Source organism: Tupaia chinensis, unplaced genomic scaffold (genome assembly GCF_000334495.1).
Source record: "Tupaia chinensis unplaced genomic scaffold, TupChi_1.0 Scaffold000238_1, whole genome shotgun sequence".
NCBI classification, from domain to species: domain Eukaryota; kingdom Metazoa; phylum Chordata; class Mammalia; order Scandentia; family Tupaiidae; genus Tupaia; species Tupaia belangeri.
This window is the reverse complement of record NW_006159716.1, coordinates 8,902,536-8,926,687: the sequence shown is the minus strand read 5'-3', so window position 1 is coordinate 8,926,687 and position 24,152 is coordinate 8,902,536. Positions and strand designations below refer to the sequence as shown.

At 54.5% G+C, this 24,152-nt stretch overlaps 1 protein-coding gene and 1 long non-coding RNA gene across 5 annotated transcripts; one reads left to right on the top strand and one right to left on the bottom strand.

Annotated features, from left to right (window-relative positions):
- Positions 1–1,187: 1,187 nt before the first annotated feature.
- BNIP5 (BCL2 interacting protein 5) lies at positions 1,188–23,531 on the bottom strand. Of its 4 annotated transcripts, none has more exons than XM_027771933.1 (12): positions 22,724–23,531; positions 15,163–15,809; positions 14,201–14,320; positions 11,833–11,897; positions 11,397–11,625; positions 10,340–10,471; positions 9,155–9,216; positions 8,664–8,898; positions 7,763–7,894; positions 5,913–5,977; positions 4,064–4,327; positions 1,188–2,553 (listed from the first exon to the last, which is right to left on the bottom strand). In XM_027771933.1, the coding sequence occupies exons 2-12, from the start codon at positions 15,797–15,799 to the stop codon at positions 2,518–2,520; spliced, it is 1,977 nt and encodes a 658-aa protein (XP_027627734.1). In that variant the 5' UTR covers positions 15,800–15,809; positions 22,724–23,531; the 3' UTR covers positions 1,188–2,517. The 4 variants fall into 4 exon arrangements, with proteins under 4 accessions (XP_027627734.1, XP_027627736.1, XP_006148703.1 ...); XM_027771935.1 differs by having other exon boundaries at positions 9,155–9,213; XM_006148641.3 differs by having other exon boundaries at positions 15,178–15,809.
- Positions 11,395–12,824, top strand: LOC102492953 (uncharacterized). The gene is made up of 3 exons (XR_003549414.1): positions 11,395–11,449; positions 11,869–12,228; positions 12,307–12,824. It is a non-coding gene; the product is annotated as an uncharacterized LOC102492953 (long non-coding RNA).
- Positions 23,532–24,152: the final 621 nt, after the last annotated feature.

Here is a 24,152-nt window from a genome sequence, read left to right as displayed (position 1 = left end):
AGGAATGCAAACATGTCCAGCATGAGTTTCAAGCTACTGAGTCTGGGACTCAAATCATCGATCATGTGGGAGTCCAGCACCATAATCACATGCCAACTGCTGGCCCATTTCAGAACTATTTAAAGTCAATTAGCGGGACCAGCAGTTAGCGTAATGGCTATGTTGCTGGACTCCCACGTAGTCAACCGCAGTTCGAGTCCCAGACCCGGTGGCTTAAACTCACCAGGCACATGTGCGTGCGTGCCCATGATCCCGAGAGGAGAATAGGGAACAAGGGATTGCGACGTGGCTATCACCTCTAGGGGGTGATTTCACGCTTTCTTTCTGTCTGGTGAGCGCACGTGCCCTATAACAAAAACCTATCAAAAAAAAAATCAATTAGCCGAAAATTAGACCCAAATCTTGATTATACCTATTACTTTTTTAAAAAAAGAATTATTTACTTAATTTCATTTATTCATTCATTTATTTTAATTTGACCAGAGAGAGAGAGAGAAGGGGATAAGGGAAAGTGAGAAAGCAAGCCACCAGGTCTGCGACTCAAAATGTGGTCAGCCATATGGGAATGTCCAGTGCCTTAACCAATATGCCATCCTCTGGTACCCCCATTACTTAGTTTTTTAAAAAGTTCATTTATTGGGGGAACCAGCACATGGCATGGTGGTTAGGGTGCTGGACACTCACATGGCCAACCACAGTTCGAGTCCCTGACCTGGTGGCTTGCTTTCTCACCTTCTCTCTCTATCTCTATCTCTCTCTGTCTCATCAAATTAAAAAAATAAAATGAATAAATAAAATTGATTAAAAAAAAGTTTATTGGGGTTGGCAGGTGACATGGTGGTTAGAAGCACTGGACTCCCACATGGCTGACAGTGGTTTGAGTCCCAACCTGGTGGCTTGCTTTCTTACTCCCCCCCCAGGTAAATTAAAAAATAATAAAGTTAAATAAAATAATTCTTTAAAAAAATTAAATAAATAAAATAAAACCCAGGCTTCTTGGGCATTTTTTTTTTTTTTACTGCATAGGCGAGTTGGCACCCCAAAGGGGGGACACCTAAAGAGGATCCAGAGAGAGTGCCCAGCAGGGAGCAGCAGACTGGGCTCCATGGCCTGGCAGACACCGATGGTCACAGATGCGGGAGGTGGGTATCCGTCTCGCCTCCATTGGGAATAATCCAATGCATACATTTGTGCAAGTCGGTATCTTTATTGGTTCAAATCAACAGTACAAAAGCGAGACTCAGATGCCAGCATCGGGGACTCATATGAAATACACAGCGTAAAGAACATCATTCCCAATAAGAGACTCTGTGCAGAAGGTTCCTGACCTTCACTGCAACACTTACTCCGATCCTTCACATTTGCATGCTCTGTTCCCGAACACTGCCTAAAATACATCCATAAATAACTCGCCTCTCTCCCACTTCTCAGAAACAGCAATAAAAACGTCCAGAACATGCTTAGCGACACTTCCTAGGACGCTGCCAGTCTTAGGTCTGAGGCAGCCCTGTCTCAGTGCCCAGGCCTCTCTCCCCTTGCCCCGTCTTCCTCCCCACTAGCCCTCCACACCCTTACCCTTGTGCAAATTCCAAAACAGAGCTCCCTTCTCAAGACATATGACTGCCACCAGCTGGGGAATTACTGTCATAAATCTACGAATCCGCGGCGACTAGGGCATGAATCGTGAGTGCCTCCTAGGTATGGTGCTCTTGAGCGGCATCCACCCATGCCGCCGTCCCTGGCAGTCCAGATTTGAAGCCCTCCTCCACATCCTGAAAACCACCCAGATGGAGCTATAAGAATAACAACACACACAGGCTAGTTCATCCTTTTCAGAACTCTTCACATTCATTTTCTCACTGACGCAGCCAGCCCCGTGAGATCAGGGAGGTGCTAAGGATCGGCTTTGTTTCTCCGGGCCTAGAATTCCCGACACAGGGTTAGGAAGATTCTGAATGAACGGGGTGCCCAGTCTTTAGCTTCCCCATCTGGGGCCTGCCGCATTCCTGGAAGGCATCCACAAATCCATGTGAGCACTAATGGAATAAACAACGTGCAGTACACAGACGCATTTATCTGAATGTAGTGGGTGCTCTGGTTAGAGATCAAAAAAATTACTTTTAAAACTAAGACTCATTCAAGGCTAACATCTGGGAAAATGTCGGAAGGCTTCTGTAGATAGCCTAGAGTCCACGGTCTGGAGAGGAGAGGGGACACGCACGGGGTCTTGCAGCGGGTTTGAGACCACGGAAAGGCAGGTGGGACGCTGGTCTCCTAACTCCCCCAGTGCAGATCTGTTCCACGTGGGCTCTGCATCCAGCTCGGCGGGAGAAGGCTTTGTGACGAGGGTGTCGGACACCGCATGGGCATGAGTAGTGCCTCCTAGGTATGGTGCTGCTTTTGTCGTCAGTCATTTGCGAGGCAGGGCTTGGGATGTCAAGAAACATCTTCAGAGTCTCCTGGCGAAAGCTGCCAATGTTGGGCTCATTCAAGGTGCTCGAGGGCGGGGTGTAGCTTTCAGTCCGGACCTTGACTGTCTGGACTCGCGATGTTCTGGGAGGAGAGAAGGAACATGCGTTTTAGCCAGGGCCTAGTCATCTATGGGTCCCACTCTGGTGACAACAGATTTCTCGTCCCATCAGCACCCCACACCAGCTGCTGCCTCTGCGTCTCTGCGCACGCAGGGCCTCCTGCTTACTGCACTCTCCGATCCCTCCTCCCTGGCTACAGTCTCCCCATGTCAAAGGCCAAATCAGTGCCTGCCACCGCCTGGACAGTGCCGAGGACCGGCCTGCCTCATTGGCCTCAGATGCCACTCAACGGATTTTGTCATCAGTAAATATTTGAAACGAGCAAATGAAGTCTTCAAAGGCAGAACATTTTACAGAATCTCAGTGCTTGGCACAGCTAAGCCCGTAGAGGTTGTCCGTATCTACTGGTTGAACTACTGAATGAGTGAATGAATGAATGCGAGGTTAGTAAGGCCAGAAGGTGGATGTAGGGCGACGAGGATGTCAGAACTGATGTTCCAGAAGTCTGATACTCCGTAAGCAATGACCTAACCACCCTAGAGGGCAAACTGCCTGTAACATCCCCATTCCCTGAGAGAACACAGAGAGGTCTAAAGTCAGGAGGAGTTCCCACCAGGAAAACATGCCACGGTAAAGCAGAGCATTCAAGTGACAAGGGGCACTCATGAAATAAGACCAGCTTTCTCGAGAGACTTCTCGAAAGTCTTCTCCAAGTGATTCCAGGAGGGGAGGACAGAGCGTTTTGAGTAATGGCGGTAACATCACTGCAGAAAGGGTCTGCTCTCCCAGAAGGTCACCTGGATGGGGCAGTTCTGGTCCTACTCATCCCACCCCACAGAACATCTCATTCTTTAAAAATCACACTTTCGTTCATGGTCTTCGACACTACGGTTCTGGGTCAAACATGTACCACTAGGTTATCTGAAGTGAGCTGGAAAAGAATGGTGGAAATCTCCTTATCTGAGTCCACCAGAAAACTTGAAAACTCAGAATTCAAACATTAGTGACAGGGGACCAGCAGTTAGCATAATGGCTATGTCACTGGACTCTCGTGTAGTCAATTGTGGCTCGAGTCCCAGACCTGGTAGCTTAAACTCATGCTGGGCGCATATGCATGCGTGCCCAAGATCCTGAGAGGAGAATGGAGGAGAAGGGATTGCGGCATGGCCATCCTCCCTGGGGAGTGATTTCTCGCTTTCTGTCTCTCTGTCTCTCTCTGTGTCTCTCTGGCAAGCACGTGTGCCCTATAGCAAAAATCTCTCAAACAAACGAACAAAAAAAGCACATATAGCTAGAGACCAGAGCCAAATGTAGAAGGTAATAATTATGCAGTAGAATCAGCGAGCTTTTAGAAAAGAAGAAGGTCACTATGGGTTAGCATTGCCTCAAAAGGCCTCAGCAAGAGAGGTGCCATTTGAGCTGGACCCTCGAAGCTCTGAACTGAGCCAGAGGGGAGAGGACAGTGTACAGATTCCACATGAGGCAGCCGGGAGCCTGTCATCACCGGTTCCCCCCTCTGCCCCCCAGCTCACCGGCGAGCCCTCCTTGTACGGGAAGTAGACGTAATCGGGTCTGCCGTGGCGGCCTCTGAGCCCCATGAGGCTGCAGACCGCGTGCGTGTTGTTGCCAGGAAACTTGGTAGCCGAACCGAAGCTGAATGGGAAGAGTCTCCTGACGAAGTTCCTGTCGGGCTGGGCGGTGTGGGTCGCCTGGCTGCGCAGGGTGGCTACCAGCTTTCTGAGGGAGGCGTCTGAGAACTCATAAAAAAACCTCTTAAAGCTGGGGTATCGCCTGATCTGGAAGCAGAAGCGAAGGCAGGCCTTTAGTGTGGCTGGTCGGTCCCTCCCACCGCTGCCCCTCCCCGACTCCACAAAGCCAGATGGGGCACCTCATTGTCCCCGCAATGAGCTCCCCTTTGTAAGCCCCTTTACCCCCCTCCCCAGCTGCTCAGAATCTTCTGCAAGGTCCACCTAAAGCAGCAGGAGGAAGCGGGCGGCGGGGAGCGCGGAGACTCGGAGACTCCGGTAACTGGTGCTTACGTAGCACTTACTAGCCACAGGACCTCTCTGAGCCTGGGTTTGCTCATCAGTGCAATGGAAATGCTCTCCTCCACCCCCAGGAGTGTCGAGGGGAGGGGAATGACAGGGGATGGCTTGTGTAAAACGTGCATTGCAGAGTAGGTGAGGCATGCATCTGATTACTACTCTAAAGCTCCTCCCGCAAGCTCCCTCCTCTTCATCCCTCTATGTGTTAGGTCGGGTCCTCTCAGAGGCAGACCCACAGCCAAGGATTTGGATCCCAGCGGTCTATTTGTTAAGTGACCTCGGGAAATATTAATGGCGGAAGGGAGAATGTGGACAAGGATGAGGAGGCAGCCCACACAGGCAGCAACTGGGGATTAATCCCCGCAGGGCGCTCTGGGGGCCAGCGCACTCCAGTTACAACGCCAAGGGCTGGGAGCTGGGACTGTAGACACCGACTCCCGCCAGCCTGCTGAGGGCCGCTCTTGCAGAGTGAAGGGCGTTAGCTCTGCCTACTACGTGGATGGCAAGGCTCCGAGTCCTCGGGCAGAGGATGCAGGTGCGGGTCGCTGACACTGGGCCGCTGCGACTGTGTAGTGAGGGAGGCATGGACGACACTGGCTACACGCATGGCTCAGCCACACCTGTCCTCCTCATGTGTGATCTGCGTCTCTCTCCAAGTAGACCACATTTCACAAAGGGAAGCGACCTTAGGTGACGGGCTACCCAGCAGAGGAGGAAATTGAACAATTTGAAAGAATTGGAGACCATGCAAATGCTGGAGTGCGTGACCAGGAGAATGAACTGGGGATTGCAAAGACCGAGAGCATCTTGGGAGAAGCTTCCAGGGAGAGACACAAGCTCAACTTGAAAGGAAGATTTGAATGGGGGATGCCCCGGCTGGCAGGGGGGTGGGGGGGTACATGAGCATTATATTATTTTAAATGAACATTCCTGGGGCCAGTGGGTGGCGTGGTGGCTAAGGGCCTGGACTCCCACATGGCCAACCACAGTTCCAGTCCTGGAGTTGGGGACTTGCTTTCTCACTTTCCCCCTCTCTCTTTCACTCTGTTCTTCTCTGGTCAAATTTAAAGTAAATAAATAAATAAAGTTAAATAAAACAATTCTCTAAAGAAAAGAATAACATTCCCCACTTCTACTGCCCGTCTGGACTTTTATAGGTAGGCATTACATTTGGCCAAAAAGGTATTTATTGCTTGTTTTGCAAAAGAGGAAACCAAGGCTCAGAGAGGTTACAGGACACGCACCGAGTCACCCAGAGACGCAAGCCCAGGCCTCAGTTGGGTAGGTGGGAACCAGGAGGCCCCGGGGTGCCCAGGGGAGGGGGGACGGTGCTCACCTGCTTGCCCAGCTTGCCGTCCACTTCCTGGAGAAGGGCCACCAGCTTCTGGATGATGCGCTCCTCTAAGGAAAGCAAAGCAGCACTGAGCGGCCGCGGTGGGGGACACCCGGGTCCCCCCGGCCGGAAGGCGCCGCCACAGCACACCCATGCAGTGACAGAGCAGACCCTCTAGAACACAGCCTGCAGCCTAGCTGTGAGGGGCAAAGAACAGCCTTCCTTAAACGAGGGCGGGAGCATGGGAGCTTTGTTTGGGTTTGCCTTATGGAAATAGGAGGGACTCGAGGCCATCGGGTGGGATAGCGGTTAAGGCGCTGGACTCCCACACGGTCGACATGGCTCCAGTCCCAGACCCGGCGGCTTGAAACTCACCCCGGGTGCCTGTGAGCTTGCCCAAAATCCCGAGAGGAGAATGGAGGAGAAGGGCTGTGGCATGGCCATCCGCCCTGGGGGGGAGTTCTCACTTTCCCTCTATGTCTCTGGGGAACACATGTGCCCTCTAGCAAATATCTCTCCAAAAGGAGAAAAGAAAGAAAAAGAGAAGAAAGAACGAACGAATGAACTTGGGCCAGCAGGTGGTGTGAAGGTTAAAGCAGTGTATCCAAATGGGTGACTGCACAGTTTGAGTCCGGGACCCAGGAGCCTGAAAGTCACACAGGCGCATATGTGTGTGTGTGTGTGCGCGCGCGTGCCCAAAATCCCGAGAGGAGAATGGAGGAGAAGGGACTGTGGCATGGCCATCCCCCCTGGAGGGTGATTTCTCACTTTCAATTTCTCTCTCTCTGGTGAGTGCATGTGTCCTATGGCAAACAAACACACACCAAAAAAACAAATAATTAAATAAGAAATGGAAAAAGAAAAGAAACCGAAGGCCCTCTGGGTGGCAGAGCCTCGCCTGTACCCTGTAGCACTCAGCTCTATTTCATGGACGGGGAAACCGAGGCCTTCCAATTTCCCCTCCCCAGGCTACTGAATAGTGTGTCCAGGATGGAGATCTGGACCAGAAGCAGCTCATCAGAATGCAAGGAGGGGGTGTGCTCCAGACACGGAGCCGTGGGTTACAAGCAGTGGGGTGCTGGGCCTGCTCATACTAGGTTCATTGTAAATATTCCAGAAATTCATGCACCAGTGTTTTTGTTTGTTTGTTTGTTTGTTTGTTTTAAAAGAGATTTTTGCTATAGGGCACATGTGCTCACCAGAAAGACAGAGAGAGACAGAGATGGCGAGAAATCACTCCCCAGGGGTATGGCCACACAGCAAGCCCCTCTCCTCCATTCTCCTCTCAGGATTCACATCCCGTGTGTGTGCCGGGTCCGACATTCAGCCGCGGTCCACTACATGGGAGTCCAGCGACGAAACCTTTACGTCATCTACTGGTTCCCGTGCACGCAAGAGCTGGGTTAGGCCTGACGAACAGCTGTTCAAAGGCACGGGCACAAGAGGGACCCTGGTCCCAGTTTCTATAACCTTTGGCAGCTTGAGCTCAGCCATGGTGGAAATATTCGGGTCATGGAAATCTGCAAATGCTACAAATCAGGGTTTTTTCCCTTCATAGAGCCTGTTTACCCACACTGCACTGTTACAGCTCCAGAGCACGGGTACTACTGTGGAGGGGCTACACCGTGTCTCCTGCAGAGTAGACGGGTGTCCTCTTCTGATCAACGCTCTCCTGCACCCCTGTCCTCTGACCCAGTTTTAAGGCCCAGCCTAAGCCTCTGCTCCCACTCAGGCGTCTCCTGGGGTATCTGTCAGCTGCCTTCTCAGTTCCTCCTTGGAATTATTCCCTATTCAGTGTGATCCATGCAGAAGACGAGACAGGCCATCCCAGGGAGGGCAGGGGTGGTACTAACTGGATTCACAGGCTTCATCCAGCGGAGGTCCCCCTTCTGGCCTGTGGCTTCTGGTCTGGGAGCATACTTCTGACAACCCAGCCGGTCCCCCTTCTGCAGCCAAGGGCTCCTGGAACTCAAGACCTTCTGGACCTGAGGGCGAAACACAGTTGCTCTGAGAGCTTTGCACCTGACTCAAACCACACGCGAGAGCTGGGTTAGGCTTGATGAACGGCTATTCAAAGGCACAGGCACAGGAGGGGTCCTGGTCCCAGGAGTTCCTTGCCCACCCACCCACCCCCAGAGGAAGTCACCGTGCTTTCTGCCCTCTCCAGAAATTTCCCTCTTCCTCCATCCCCAACACTGCCTGCCTCCTCGGTCTGGGAGTGGGGCAGTTGAAAAGCAGACAGGCATGATTCTTCCAAGGGAACCACCTTCCCTCTAACTCTGTGAGGCTTCGCCAGGTCCCTTCGCCTGTCACAGGGGAGTAATAAGGTTGGCCTGCCCGGATCGTGAGCAGGTTAAATAAGCTAGCCTGCATGAGAGGCATGTATTGTAGCAGGCCCTCCGTAAATGCCAGGGAAATCATGACACCCCCGTGGTCCTTGCGCTCTGGCATAGTGAAAAGCAGGCCTGGACCATTCGGAACTTCCTCAGGCCTGGGTCCGAGTAATGTGACGTATCAGCTGTGCCATGCACCGAGCTCACGCCAGCCTCGATGTGGCTGTGTGGCACGGGATGGGAAGGTGTGTGTTGTGGGCGGTGGGTCCTGCTGGCCACCAGCCCCTCTCTCCTGCCCTCTCATACTCCCCACTCCGCTCAGAGCAGAAAGCAGGAACCAGGCCTGAAGGTGACACCCACACAGCGGCCATCCCGGCCCTCGAGGAGCCTCCATTACCATGACAACGCCTGGCCTGCTCACCAGAGCTGCTGGAGATGGAGGACCGATGGCCGCCAACACACAGCAAGCTGGGCCTCTTGGTCGGCCGGGTGTCCGGGCTGGTAGCCCTTGCAGACCCCACCCTCTTGGGTTCCTTGGGGCCATGTTTCTTATAAGAAAAGGCTCTCTTGAGGCTGGACTTTCTCTCTTGGGATTTCCTCCTGCACACTGGGGCTGGGTTTTCTGCAGCCACTTCTGCTTCCTGGACTTGAGGTTGCTGTGGGTGAAAGAAGAGAAACTGAGGCAGGGCCCCTGGCCTTGAGGAGACTGCAGGTGAGCTGGGGACAGACCCTCTGCAGGCTGGAGGACATAGCCCGGAGAAGAGGGGACTGAGGCTGGGCCTGGGGTACCAGTGTGGTAGGAGTGCCGGGGAGGCTTCTGGAAGGGGGGAGAAGTTGGGTTGGGAGGGCCGGGAAGTTTTGTCAGGGAGGGTGGGGTGTCCGCTGCGAGGGTCAGGGTTACACGTTCCTCACCTTCTCACTCTCCTGCTCTTCCGCATCTTGGAGTAGAGCAATGATCTTCTGGATGAACTCTTCTAAAAAAGATGGAAGTGCTTGCTTAGAAAGGCTTCCCGTGGTCAGCCCTCCTTTCCTAAGGCCCAAGTGATTCTCGGGTCAGACCAGGGCTTGCACCCCAGCTCCTCCGGGGCTGTCAGAGGCAGAGCTGGTTTTGTGGTCCCCAGTGAGAGCCTACAAGCAGACCAGTGGCTCCTGCTTGCAGGAGAAGGTGCTCTGAGGCCATCTGGAACCACCTGTTCCCCACAGATCTTCCCCTACATCTGCCTCCAGGTCTAGCACAGAGTCCTCCCAGCTCCCCTTCCAAGCACATTTTCTGTGAAATGCAGGCAAGCAGGGCTCTTTACACGTATCTTTAGACTTGCAGAACTGACAATGATCGTAGACCTAGGCCCGGCAGTGCCAATAAAAAATTCTATCGGTAGTGACAACAGCTACCTTCCCTCCTGTGGCCCCATTCCCCTCCTGTCCTCTTCTCCTGCTAACAGCAATAAATGGCCCCTAGTACTGTGAGTCACCCACAGGCCCTGCTCCAAACACATGCAGCTGTTGGCTGGCCCAGTGCCTCTGACAACCCTAGGAAGCAGGTACTGTTGTCCCTGTTTACAGACGGGAAAACTGAGCCCCACGATGAAGGGCCTTGTCCAAGTTCACACAGCTTGGAGGAGTCAGGACTCAGATTCAAACCCAGAACTCTGGAGATCTCCCCATTGGCCCAGGGCTTTCCTCCTGTCACCTCACACCTGCCTCCCCAAGCGCCGTTGCCATTGTCATTAGACGAGGCTCAGAGTATGGCGCAGATGCGGGCACCGTGGCCAGATCACACCAAGGCCCCAGCTGGGCAGTCTGGCTCGGGCCTGTGCTCAGGGCCCGTGCTCGGGGCCCTGTGGGACCTCCACCGCCTGCTGTACTCCGACGGCGTCTGGAGAGGTCACTGATTCTGCCTGGCTCCGTTTCCCTTCTGCAAGTGGAGGAGTCGGGCCACCGACAGAGCAGAAAGCTGAGCCCCCTGGGCTGGCGGCCCCTGCAGCCCAGCCCTCTTGGGTTCCTTGGGGCCATGTTTCTCCCCAGGCTGGACTTTTCCCAAGGTTCCCAAGGAGTCAGGCCAGCAGTTCCCCAAGAGAAAATTCGAGGGGAACTGACTGTATTCCGAGGCTCTGTCCAGGTGCAGCTCCTCTTCAGGTTCCCCGCTTCCTGTCTGGGTGGGAAGCTCTGGAGGGCTCAGGCTCCCACCGTCCGGAGACAGGGCCTCTGGGACTTGGGGTTCTTCCGAGCCTGAGAAGCAAAAGGAAACTGTGGGTGGTCCAGGCCTTGCTGAAGGTGTTCTTGCACGGAAGCCGGCACAGGCTCTGATGTGGGGGCCGCGGCAAGATCACTCGAAATCACTCGGAGGCCCGGCTGGTGAGAGGCCAGGTGCTGGGCAGGGCCGTGGCTTGGGTTTCCTGACCCAGACCAACTCCCTTATCGCTCTGCGGTCCACAGACCTGGCTTCCCAGCACTCCTCCCCCACGTTGGCTCCACCCACAGGCTGAGAGTAGATGCCTGATTTCTCAGCGTGAATGAATGGTCACAGCTAGAGTCCCCCTACAAGAAAACTCTCCCCCATCCCAGGCCTGAAATTCACCCCTGACGAGCCACTCCTTGGAGCTAGGCACAGCCCTCTCCCTAAGATATAAACCCCCGACCAGGATGACCCAGTGGCTCTTCCTCCCTGGCAGCCGTAAGACAAGACACGGTCTGTCTCATCCTGTCTGTCTAATCTGGCTCCGTCCCTGTTCCAATGCATCGTGTTACCTCCCTGAGCCTCAGTTCCCTCCTCTGGAAAACGGGAATAATAATCATACTTCCTGAGACTGGCATTGAGGACTGATTGAGACATAAATACGCAGTAGGGAGGTGTCTCATCGTACAGGGGAGGAAACCGAGGCAGAGATGGAGGACGACAGAGAGACTATGGCTCAGCTCCCAGGTCTCCTGCCTCACTGGCTCCAGTCCCTTCCTGCCCACGCTCTCCCCCTGCCTGGGCGTGGAGGCTGAGGCTCCAAGTGGCCTTCCACAACCCTCCTCATACCTCTCAGGACTGGGTGCGGAAGTCAGAAAGGATGGCACCCTTTCAATGGCCAATTCCAGCCCTGCAGAAGGTTCCAGAATTGGAAGCAGCTGCCATGTTGCTATGGCAACTGCCAGCCCATTCACTTACCAGGGCTGCTGGAGAAGGAGGGCCGCTGGCTGCCAACGTGCAGGGACAGCAAGGTGGGCCTCCTGGGTGGCCCGGCCTCTGGGCCCTGGAGTTGGGCAGCCCCCGCCCCCTTGGGCTCCTCGAAGCTCAGTTTCTTGTGAGGCTGGCCCCTCTTGCTGGATCTCCTCCTGCTGACTAGGGGTGGGATTCGCTTTTGCAGACGCGCCTCTGACTGAGAGGCCTGAAGCTGCTGTGGGAGAGGAGAGAGACCGAGTCAGAGACGACCTTGAGGAGAGGAAAAGCACCAAGCACCACCGGGTGGCCCTGGGAGACGGGAGGGCGGGGTCTGGAGAGCGGGAGGGTGCCAGGGAGGGAGGGACGGGGCCAGGCAGGACAGGCAGGGCCTGAACTGGGAGAAGGACCCTCAGGGATCTGTGCAGCAGAGCCTGCTCCTCACCTCTTCCTCCCACTGGTCTCCCACTCTTCTGAGCAGCTCCACAATCATCTGGATGATGGCGTCCTCTGCAAGAGAGCGCACGCCCCGTCACGCCTCCCGAGCACGCAGGCAGCCCGCCCTCGGTGACCCGGCTCCTGACGTCAACTTGAACTTCCCGTCTTAAGGGAGGGGCCTCTTCACACAGCAGCTCAGGCCCCCAAAGTGGGGAAAGCACCACCCCGCCGGGGCCGTCCTGAGAGAGGGCCGGAAGAGCCACAGGGGAAGGGTGCTGTGCCAAAGCATGGCATTATAGGCAGGATTTCAGGTCAGCCTTCCAGGCTGTGCCTCCCCCGTTTCCTCTGGACTTCACACATCTGTGAATATCTGCTTCGGGCCTGGTCAGCTGTGTGACCCTGGGTAAGTGTCTTAACCTCTCTGGGCTTTCATCACTTTCCCTGTGAAATGTGATCATGATTCCTGTCTTGACTCTCTCAGAAGGCTGTCGGGCCATCAGATGGGAGGCCAGGCTTGAAAAAACTTGGCAAGGCTAATGCTGATCTTCCAACCCGCAATATTCCAGTGGGGAAAGGGTGGCTACCCGGCCTGTCGAAGGTGCAGGCCGTCAGCAGGCATGGCACAGAGAGCCCACCGTGGTGACGTCTCAGCCACACTCCCAGTCCTTATGGAGACGCCCCAAAGGACGGTATCCACAGGGCTCCTCTGATACCCCTGTCAGTCTCCTCAAGGACCCTGGTCTGGCTGCTAACGATCAGTTTACAAGAAAGGATTTGCAAACAGCACTCTCCCCCACACTTCTCTCGTTCTCCCCCACACTTCTCTCGCACTTGGAAATCCTGCTCTGCTTTTGTTCCTTCATTCCGTCTACCAGCGGGTCCCCTGACCTGTGAGAAAATGACTCACGTGTACAATAACTAGACATCCTGCAAAATAACTAAGCATCTTTGGTTATCCTGTGACAGATGTATTTCCTATCTTTCAAAATATGTCCTCGGGACCAGCAACTGGAGTAATGTCTATGTCACTGGACTCCCATGTAGTTGACCGCGGTTTGAGTCCCAGACTTGATGGCTTAAACTCATGTCGGGCGTGTGTGCGTGCGTGCCCAAGATCCCGAGAGGAGAATGGAGGAGAAGGGATTGTGGTGTGGTCATCCCCCCCGCCTGGGGGGGGTGGTGATTTCTCGCTTTCTGTCTCTCTGTCTCTCTCTGTCTTTCTGGTGAGCGCACACGCCCTATAGCAAAAACCTCTCCCCAAAAATGCCCTCTTTTTTGTATAGGGAATGAGATAAGAAGGTATTACGGATTATTAGAAGCAGTCACGATCGTGTGGTTGCACAGAGACTGCCTGTTTCTCAGAGATGTGTAAGTCTCTGGAGATGAAGCGTCGTCTGACTCTAACGTGGTTTAGCAATGAAGTTATAGACATACACTCGCTACACACATGCAGATCGGCAGGCCGCTAACAGTTTGGAGCCCACACGTGTGCATTGAACTATTCTTTCTACTCTGCTACATATGATTTAGAATTTTTTTTAGATTTTTAGATTTTTTTTGGCCAGAGGGTGCATGTGTTTGCAGGAAAGAAGACTAAGGGGTGAGAAATCACCCCCGGGGGGGCGGGGGATGGCTATGCCACAATCCTTCCCCTCCATTCTCCTCTGGGGATTTTGGGCACCCACATGTCTGGAGTGTTTTTCGAGCCACCAGATCTGGGACTCAAACCCTGGAGTCAGCCACGTGGGATTCAGCACTTTAACCCCAACTCCACCTGCTAAAGTGTTGAATCCCACATGGCATGATGGTGAAGGTGACTGGATGTCACATGGCCAGATGTGCAGTTCAAGTCCCAGACCTGATGGCGTGAGGAACACGCTGGGCAGGTGTGCTTGTGTGTACCCGAATCCCAAAGGGAAGGAGAGAGAGAGGAGACAGGATTGCAGCGTGACCATTCCCCATGGGGAGTATTTTATCCTCTTCTTCCCCTCTCTGTCTCTGTCTCTCTCTGGCACGAGCGCATGCCCTCTAGCAAAAAAGAAAGAAAGAAGAAAGAAAGAAAAAGAAAGAAAGAAAGAGAGAGAGAGAGAGAGAGAGAGAGAAAGAAAGAAAGAGAGAGAGAGAGAGAGAGAAAGAAAGAAAGAAAGAAAGAAAAGTCCCATCCATTCCCATTAACACCTAAGGCTGGAAACATCTTTTCCGACCCCTAAAACTCCCTCTATGAAACGCTAAAACAAGTGAAGGTGGCGGAAACCCTAGAAGACTCCAGGAAGACCCGAGCAGAGCGGCTATCAGAGCCACCACCCCGGCCCCAACACGCAGTCAGAGCCAAGCCTCCCAGCCAAGGACAGAGTAGGACTCGGGCTCTGACTCACTGTCAAGCTTCCTGAGCTCTTCTTCTCGCGGGTGCACCGTGGCCTGGGCAGAGCTGTCCCAGGCTCCAGCACCAGCCCCATCGGGCAGCGAGGACTGGGGGGGATCAGCGTCTTCCCCACCTGCAACATGGAAGAAAGCGCGTGAGCGTGTCAGTGACGTGCTCCTGACCTCCGTACTCAGCACAGGGGAACCGCTCAGAACTCAGCACCATGAGCCCTGCTGTAGGCAGCTCTAGGCCCAACGAAAAAATCAGTCGCCAAGTTTTTGACTTGCAAAGAAACTGCCAGACACCCTTTTCATCTTCCCACCCCCTGATGTCACCTCCCCCTGGAAAGCACAGTGCGTTGGGAGCTGCAGGGCAAGCTCTGTCTCCCCCAGTGGGCATTTGGCCCCGGCCTCCCAGGAGGCAGGAGGGGAAGGCACCTTGCACACCAGTCCCCGCATTGCACAAATGACGACGCAAAGGCCCAGAGGGGGCAGCCACTTGCTCAAGGTCACAAGCTCAGATTCCCGAATGGAGCAGGTCTAGAACTGAGGCCTAGAGCCAGCACCCAGCAGCCACGTGTGGGCCGGCAGGAGGAGGGCTAGTGCCTCCCTCTCCCCCGCTGTCCCCACTGTACCCCATCTCTCCTTGGTCTGTGCTCATCACACTGCAGCACCGAACAGTCACCACTACCACGGACCGGTCACTTTCACGCAGTCCATGCCGCCCATGAGACAGCACCTGCTGTGTCTCCATTTTATTGGTGGAAAAGAACATCGAGGCTCAGCGAGGAGTCGTCAGCCCAGGCCACAGAGGAGTGAGGGATGGAGCCAGGGTCGGACTTGAGCCCCAGCCACGGAGCTGTTCTACCCCAAAGAGATGTCACAGGGGTCCGTGCTGACGGCTCTCCCCTGCCAGGCCCCAGCTGTTCAGCGGATTCAAGAGCCAACTTTGAGCACCCCAGCCCCCGAGGATTACCTAGGGTCTGCTCACCCCTGCCTGTGGGGCCCTGGCCAGCCTCCCGGGAGCGCAGGACAGCAGCCGTCCCGGGCAGCCCTGTCCCTTGGCCTCTCGCCTCCTGATCTTGAGCACCCGGGGTTTCCTCAGCAGAGTGCTTCTTCTGACTGTGCTTCTTGCGGCTGGCCTTCTTCTCGTGGGCTTTCCTACTGATGGCTTGCTCCCCTGCTGCCTCCGGGGTCTCCGAGGGCAGGGGGAGGCCCTCCTTCCCCTTCGGCCTCCTGCTGACCTTTTCTTTGGGCTCTTCGTGCCCATTCCTCAGGAAGAAGTTCAGCACCATCTTCAGCCACCCTTTCTGGGCCTTGTCCTTCTTGGCATCTTGCGGGGGCTGCTGCTCACTGGAGAGAAACCCCATGCTCTCCTCCACGGTGAGGGCTGCAACCGTGGGGCCCTGCGCCTCTGCAGGCTGCTCTGGGCTCTGGGGACGCATGGCCTCGTCGCTGGCTGTGCGGCGAAGTGCCCTCCTGGCGGGGGCGGTGGGCAGAGAAATGCACTGGCAGTTCCAGGACTCCGAGCCCTTCCTGGGGGCGTGCGACCTGTCCAGGGACTCCGCTCTCCTGTCTGCTGAAGTTTTCCTTGAGCCCGGCAGATGCTCCATCGGAAATAAACTTAAAAAATAATAATAATAAAAGAGTAAGCCAGTGCTGGTCACTCTCTGCCTGCAGGGGCTCCCCTTTCACCCAGAGTCCAAGTCCATCCAACGCTGCAGCCCACACGCCCGCCTCATCCTCTCCCACCCCGTCCCTCAGGCCTCCGCACCCCGTCCGGCTTGTCCTCCCTCAGGCCCCCCACTGGGAGCCTTCCCCACCGGGTCCTGCCTTCTAAACCACCCTCCCCAGTGGTTCCCTCACTTCCTCGGGGCTCTGCTCAAGGGTCGCCCTGCCAGAGACCCCCTCTCTCCACCCATGACTGCTCCGCGTCCCTCTACCTCCCCTGACCTGATGGCGTGTGGCGGTGCCTATTTATTTTAGTTTCTCAGGCAACCCTCCCTCCCGTGTCTACATCGCTGGGTCTCGTACCCTGAGAGCGGATCCCTGGCCCTCGAAAGACGGTGTTCAGTGAGTGAGCAGGTGCGTGGCACGGACGCTTAGCCACTGGACGATGCGCGCAGCCTGGGTGTGTGGGTCGCCGACGGGAAGTGTGACTGGGCCAGGCCGGGTCCATCCAGTCCCAGCAGCATGAGGCCACCGCCGAGGGACCAGACAGAACCTCCTTCTGGGCAGCCCTGTATGCAGGCCCGAGTGTGAGCACTCAGTCTGTAATCTGAAATTCCTGGGCTTTTCCCAAAGTTGTTCAGAAATCCACCACTCGGGTGAAATTTAGGAAATGTGTGTGTATATACGGATTTGGATCCCGAACCTAAGCTCCCAGATTCCTGTGGCGTTCAGGCCCCTGGGCTGCCTGCCCCGATTGGTCATTGTGGCTTTCGCATGCGTGGACCCGAGTACCGTACCGTTTAGTGATGGGGCTGTAAACTGCGCATTTCTGTCATGTCCCTGCCTTCACTGACTCCTTTACTCTAAAATGTTGCCATCGCTGTGCTATTTCAGCTTAGAGGCAGATATAAGAATCTGTCATTGCCAGCCCTGTAGCCGAGTGGTTATGGAGCTGGATCCTACTTGGTCAGCCTCATGGTTCGAGTCCTGGCCTTGGCAGCTTGAGAAACACAAGCACAGGCCTGCACGCCCCAAACCCCAACAGGATGAAAACAAGGGAAGGGAATGCAGCACGACCACACCTCACTGGGGAAGTGCTCTCTCTCCCTTTCACTATCTCTCTATCTGGAGGACACATGAGCTCTTTGGCAATTAAAAAATATCATTGTGATTTCAGATGTTGTGGGATTTGTGGGAATGTAGGAAAGATGCAGAGGGCAGAAGAGACATGAGGAGACAGAGGTGGTGGGGACACTCAGGGTGCCTTTCCACCTCCCAGCACCGGGCTAGGGAGAAGGATGGGATGGAGCTGCCGGCCCACTGGCTTCTGCCAGAGGACATCGGGACCACAGCACCGCTGGGTGTACACAGGAGACAGCCCTGGAGGCCATGACATAGCGGCCGGGAAGGGGGAGGCCGTTCTGTTGTTTAACGTTGCTGGGAAGAAACATCTGGGCCAGGTGGAGACGCTCAGCCGTCCAGCCTGTGCCCCGCATGAAAACGGGCTAATATTGGAAGCCCCGGAGGCTGACTGCCTGTGGCGGTGCTTCTGAAAGATGTGCAGGCGGGGAAGGAGAAACCAGGAGACAGCCTCTGCCTTTGTTCTCGGATATTTCTTACAAGGCGCATTTAACACGCGCCCACGGTGCGCCAGGAATCACGCTCAGTGCTAGGGAATAAGCGTGAGCGGGTGCAGCGTGAGCCCTCGGAGAGAATATTCTGGTCTTCTTCAAACGGCCAAGGGGGCGGCCGTGAGTGCGCGGCGACGGCGGTGACGCGCCATCCCTGTCGCCGCTCTTTGGCAGCACACGGTCTGAAGATAAATTTAGGCTGCAGGTCTGTTTGATTCTAAGCGCCAAGGAATGTAAGCCAGAAATGTTCACCAAACGGTGTCGGGGTTCTCTGCCTCTTCCATCCGGTCCAGGGGTGGGGCAAATGGGAGGGGGCTGGCAGAGAGCTGCTCGGTGACCCACCCAGCTGACGCAGCGTGTCCTTGTCCTGACCAGCCTCTCCTGCGCCAGCGCGGCTCAACCCGGCCAGGGCAGCCTTGCCCAGCTAGTGGGAGAGGCGCCGAGCTCTTTGCCAACGCTCATTGCTATGGAAACAGCTTTCACCGTTTCCGATGGTCACGGAATCCTCTACCACATCCAAAGGACTCGCTGCTACTTCTGATAAGAACATCACCATTCCGCCAGCAAATGGCTTTTCCTCTTGATGTCAACAAAACGAAACGAAACAACTGCTTTTATTTGGTCACCTCCACCCACCCCTTCCCTGGAAGAACCGTGCCCAGAGGGAGGTGCGAGAAGCCACGGAAAGGAGAACAATGCGCAGCCACTGCAGCCCCGCAGGCAGGGAGGGTGGCGTGTGGCGTGCAGCCTTAGCTAACCAGCGGTTTCCCCGTGGCGAAAGGTGCTGGGGCCCCCCAAGTCTTCCTCATTCTCGTCCTCATCCTCTCTAAGGGTGCTGCAGCCTCCAGCCCACAGCTACTCCTTCCCTGGCCGGGCTTCTCTCTGCGGCTGCAACTGAGCTCCGGCCCTTCCCTCTGCCCGCTGCTCCCCTGGGCTGTCCCAGAGAGTCTCTTCCTGCTCTAGGCCAGAGACTGAGCATGTAGACACCCAGGGAGAGTAGAACCCCCCACCTCCAGGGAGACACTTGAAGAACCCTCTCAAGTGTGTCCTCATACTTTAAAAAAAAAAAAAAAAAGATTTCTTGCTAAAGGGTACATGTACTCATCAGAGAGACAAAGAGACAGAAAGTGAGAAATCACCCCCGGGTCAGGGGACTGGCCATGCTGCAATCTCTTCTCCTCCATGTCCTCTTGGGATTTTGGGCATGTATACACATGCACCCAGTGTGAGCTTGAAGTCAGCAGGTCTGGGACCCAAACCGTGCTCAGCCAAGTATGAGTCCAGCACCTTAACCACTACACCACCTGCTGGCCCCACAGCCTCATACTTTGAAAGTCTCTAGGCCCCAAGAGAAGAAAAAATAAAAGAGAGAAAAGGGAAAGGGAAAGGAAAGAAAGAAAAGGGGGCCAGCAGGTGGCATGATGGTTAAGGAACTGGACTCTCACATGGCTGACTACTGTTCAAGTCCTAGACCTGGTGACTTGCTTTCTCACTTTCTCTCTCTCTCTCTGGTGAGCGTGTGTGCCTTGTAGCAAATTTAATGATAATAATAAATAGAAATAAATAATTCTTCAAAAATAAAGGAGGAGGAGAAAGAAGTACAAGAGGAAGATGAAGAAAATGCCCACCCAGACCTATTGAATAAAAAACAAGGGCAACTTTATATGTGCCAAAATTCCATCTTTCTAGACTTTCTGAGTGTAAAATTCTGTTTATCCAGAACCCACCAAAGCAAACCTTTCTTTTCCAGTTCTTTGCTATCTCATTGAGCCCGAGGTGTGCGCCCACACTTGACCTATCGGGGAGTCCCTCCCAGCCCGAGACCTGCTCCCAGACCAGCAACCCCGATACAGCAGCACAGCCTCATGGCATGGAAACCCAGCTGCTCTCGTAAACTTGTTTACGGCCTTGGTGGAGAATCATTTCAGAGCAAAGTCCTGATCGGCTCAGAAATACCCCAGTGACCTGCAGATCACAGGACTCCTGATAAGACATGACACACACGGGTGACGTGCTTCACAGTAACAGCAAACAACCAGAGAGAGCGCGGGGCTGAGCGTGCAGCAGGAAGCCAGCCTGGTTTTCCCAAGACGGCGTCTGGGTTTCGTGTATTTCCCGAGTGTGCACTATCGTCTTCACGCTGTGCTGTTCTCTGTCCATCCTGCGCAGAACTCAAACTGGGGCCGTTTCCTAGAGACACTGCCACTTCCTCCTCCACCCTATACTTCAACAACAGTATCTAACAAAGCCTGACTAGCCCGCGGCGGCAGCGAGGCGGCTGGATCCCACATGGGCGTTTGCGTAGTTCCAGTCCAGGCCACGTGGGCTGGAAAAACATGCCAGTGCACATGCGTGTGTGCCCCAAATCCCAAAACGAGGGAGAGATGAGAAGACGGGACTGTGGTGTGACCATCCCCAGGGGGTGTTTTCTCACTCTCCCCCTGTCTCTCTCCTGCAAAGCACAGGTGCCCTCCAGCAGAACGGAAATAATTTTTTTTTTTTAAATTTTAAAAGTGGCTGACCTGCTGCACACCCAAACGGATACTCAGAGTGCAAGCCACACACCTGGACCCATAGGCAACATCTGCAGCCACCCACGTGTCACAGGAACACCTTCATGCACCCCACACATCTTCAGGGACTCAGGATACCCTGTTTTTTCCTGTCCCAAGAGAAGAAGTAACTATGTGACCAAGTACGCTCCTTGCCGTTGGCTTTCCCTAGGTTCCAAGAGAGAGCACTGGAACCTGCCAGATCCCTGCTATATCCCCAGGGCTCAGGAGACTGTCGGTGTTTGTGGAATGAGTAAACGATACACAGACACGCCGGACCACAGACCAGTTCACCCTTACCCTGCCACACGGCACCCGGAAAGCCCCTTCGTCTATATTATCTCATCTCACCTTGGTCACGACCCCGTGACTCAGGCTAAGCGGTGGGAATCATTAACGGACTTGCCCAAGGTCCTGCAGCTGGGAAGTGGAGAGCTGGACCCAAGTCCACGCCGGATTCTAAACCCTGACTTCTCTCTCCTACACCAAGAGACATCTAGGAACTGTAGGCACACGGGCACGCATGCACGTACACATGCACGCATGCACACACACGTGAGGCCTCAGAGGCAAGCAGTCTATTCACACTGATGGAGACAACTGCATCCACGTGCCCCTCCCCGCTATGCTGTGACCTGTGCACACTGTCACCATCTCAATGTGCCCCAGGTAGACCCCACGCCCCAGAGGCAGGTTGGGAACACAGGTGGGGCTCCAAGATCACCAGTCGACCAGCTGGAGGGCCAAGGGCTGCAGCCTGAGCTCATGCCCGACTTCTCACGGGCACAGGTGGCCCCACGCACCATCCACTCAGTATTTTCAGAAAGAATCCTGCCCATCAGAGCTCAAGACCTTCAACCTGGGCTCCTGTGACTGCAGCTATGATCCACAGCCCCCACCTCCCCACAGGCAGTGCAGCAAGAGGCAGCTTGGGGGAGCCCCTCAACTTTCAAGGTGAGACAGGGTGGGAAGAGGTGAGACAAGGTGGGACAAGGGGGTCCTCTCCTCCTCCAACGCTGGACCCATCCTGCTCCCATGCCCAACTCCCAGGTCTTGGCTGGCAACAAGCCAAGGAAGCTCTTTCGTGGGACCCATAACAGGTTCCTAGAGTTGGAAAGAACCCACTTTCTGCAGATGGGAACCCTTTATGCCTGTTCCTGGGCAGACCTGCAACCTCTGCCACGCCACTTCCCACAGGGAACTCACCACCCTCTAGGCACAGCATCCCACTGTGGCCAACCTGGACTTGAAGGAAGACCCACTAACAGGCTGAGCGAAGTCGGTGGGGCCATCCTCCACCCACCTGGGGGAGGGCACCTCACCCCTGCATCTTTGCTTGCAGTCCACTGCACTGATGGCCCAGGTTTGTTGGTGATCTTAAATGGCATTGCTTCCATCCCATCATAGGCCTGGGCACCTTTCCCTGGAGATTCCCAAGCTGGTCCCTGTCCGTTTAAAAAGGTGAGTCCCTGGGACTGGCAAATGGCATGGTGGTTAAGGTGCTAGACTCCCGCATGGCCATCTACAGTTCAAATCCTGGACCTGGAGGTTGGCTTTCTCATTTTCCTTCTCTCTCTCTTTCTGTCTCTCTGGTCAAATAAATAATAATAATGAGATAATCAAATAATTCTTTTTAAAAAATGTAAAAAGTGAGGCCCAGGCATGCATGAACTGGGGGTTCCACCGGGGCCGACCTTGGCAGAGCCCAGCAAGATGCGCACGTGATGCCTCTGTGAATGTGGCCTGAGGTCACAGGAGGACCTGGAGCTGCCATGTGTCCTGCCAGGAGTGGAGCTGACCGCAGCTCAGTGTCAGTGCTGGGCAGGATCATTGGCCTGCTCCTTACGGTCACCACCAAACACTCTGAACACCCAGTGCCTACTTTCCAGAAGGTCAAGAACTTGCACCTTTGGTTGACCCTGGACATGCAAAATAATGAACTCCCTACAGGTGAGCCTTTGGGCACTATGGGGCAGGCGTGGGATGGGGAGGCGGGGGTGTCGCTCATAAAGCTGGAGAATTCCAAAAGCAATCACGGCACCCTCTACCCAGCACTAGCAGCTGTGCTCCTGGGTGCTCCCACCCCACCCCATCTTGTCCTCTCCCGAGACCACCAGCAGCGTAATCCGTGTGAGGAACAAGTCAGGGCGACAAGTTAGAATCCATCCCCACCCCCGGGTCCCCGTCAGAGAGAGCAGTGTCCACAGGAGTTCTTTCCATACGAATCCTTGTCCTTAGACCACCTTCTAGAAACCCTACAAATCCTAGCACCTTAATTCCAACCGTCAGTAACGACCCCTCTGTGTAACAGCAGGCTCCCGTTCCTGCGTTCTTTGCCTCGTCCGTAACTCGCCCTCTGCAGCACCCTATGGGAGCCCACTCCCGTGCTGCCGCTCCCTGGAGACCCAAGGAAGCTCCGTGCTCAGGAAACTGCTAGGAAGAGGACTGGTACTTGAGTTGAGAAGTTCCAGTCTACATTAGCTCAGAGCTCCTCACTGAGAGCACGTGGTTGAACCTACTCCATCTTTTTAGAGACAAGGAGAAGGAGGCCCAGGGAGGAGCCAGCGAGCTAGAAGCAGAATTAGGACTAGACTGAGGGTTGGACTCCCAGGTCTATCCTTATTTTGGGTCCCCACGATTCCTACTCACTGTTGCAGGCCCCAAGAGAAGGTATTCCACCAACCTCGGCCCACGGCAGTCACTCCTGTCCTGGACGCCTGGAGCTGAGACCTCTGCACCTGGGCTCTGTGTTAGGCAGTCTCCTGCTGGCTGGAAGCTGTGTCTGAGGAGGGGTCCGGTCTGGCTCTTCCAAGGAGGAGATGCTGCAGTTGCCACTGGCAGGCTTCAGTGTCTCGGAAGATGCCTCAGCCATATATATGACGTCTCCCAGGAGCTGAGCTCATGGGCAGCCAGTCAGGGAGCTCAGAGCAGGCCACCTGCCTCCGTCCGGTACTGCCCTTTCCACGGCTACTTCTCGCTCCTCCAGTGATAGGAGGCTTAGCTCAGCTTCCTGGAAAAAAACAAAACAGTTTCACTTGACAACTTCCTTCCTGTACCCAAGTCCCAATAAGAAATCAATGCTCAAAAAAAAAAAACAACTCATGCCCAGTGTGGGGAAGGCCAGATTGTGGAACTGAAAACAAGCTTTATGGGAAACCCGGGTGGGGGGTGGCGGGAGGCGAAGACAGTTTTATCACCTCCACACCCTCTCCCAAGACCTCTGAAGATCGGTGGGGAGGGAAAGACCTAGAAGGAAGCGTCATCGATGGAGCACATGTATGGCTGGATCAGGAGATAGAACCTGGAAGGAGGAGCTGGTAAGGGGCATGTTTTCCAAACCCTGCCACCCTTGAGCGGAGTCACCCTGAATTTTGAGAGGACATTTGAAGAACTCTTAAAAATTAGCTCTTTACTTTCTCTACTGCCTGATTGATTGATTGATTGATTGATTTTTACTATTAGGTTGTCAGGACCGCCGTGCCACATTTTCCTTTATTTCTCTATGCCAAAATGTGTCATGACTTTCCCGACAACCCAACAGAAGAAGCACATACCTCTTAATAACCAACAGGAAAAACTAGTTTTATTTCAATGAAAAAAAAAAAGACTTAGAACTATCTCTTTTTGCTTCATTGATGTGGAGAGGTTTCGCAAAATAAATGAAGTTTTAGAGTCTTTCATACCTAGACCGTCTGCCGGCTTGTGACCTTGGGTGGGAAATATGATGTTCTCTGAGTTTGTTTCTCATTTACGAAACAAGTGGTCACCTCAGAGAGACCCTGCAGGGCCAAAGGCAATAATGCTTATGCTGAAAACATATCGAGTGCCAGCCTCGTTTCTGAGTCCTTTCTGTGTTTTTCTGTTATGTTTTGTTTTGAGTTTGTTTGTTTATTTGTTTTTCCCCATAGGATGCCTGCACTCGTGGAGAGAAACACAGAGAGGGGAAATGAGAAATCAGCCCCCTCCCCCAGGAGGATGGCCATGCCACAGTCCTTTCTCCTCCATTCTCCTCTTGGAATGGTGGGCACACACTCACACACACCGACATGATTTTCAAGCTACCGGGTCCAGGACTTGAACCACCATAGGCCATGTGGGAGTCCAGCGTCTTA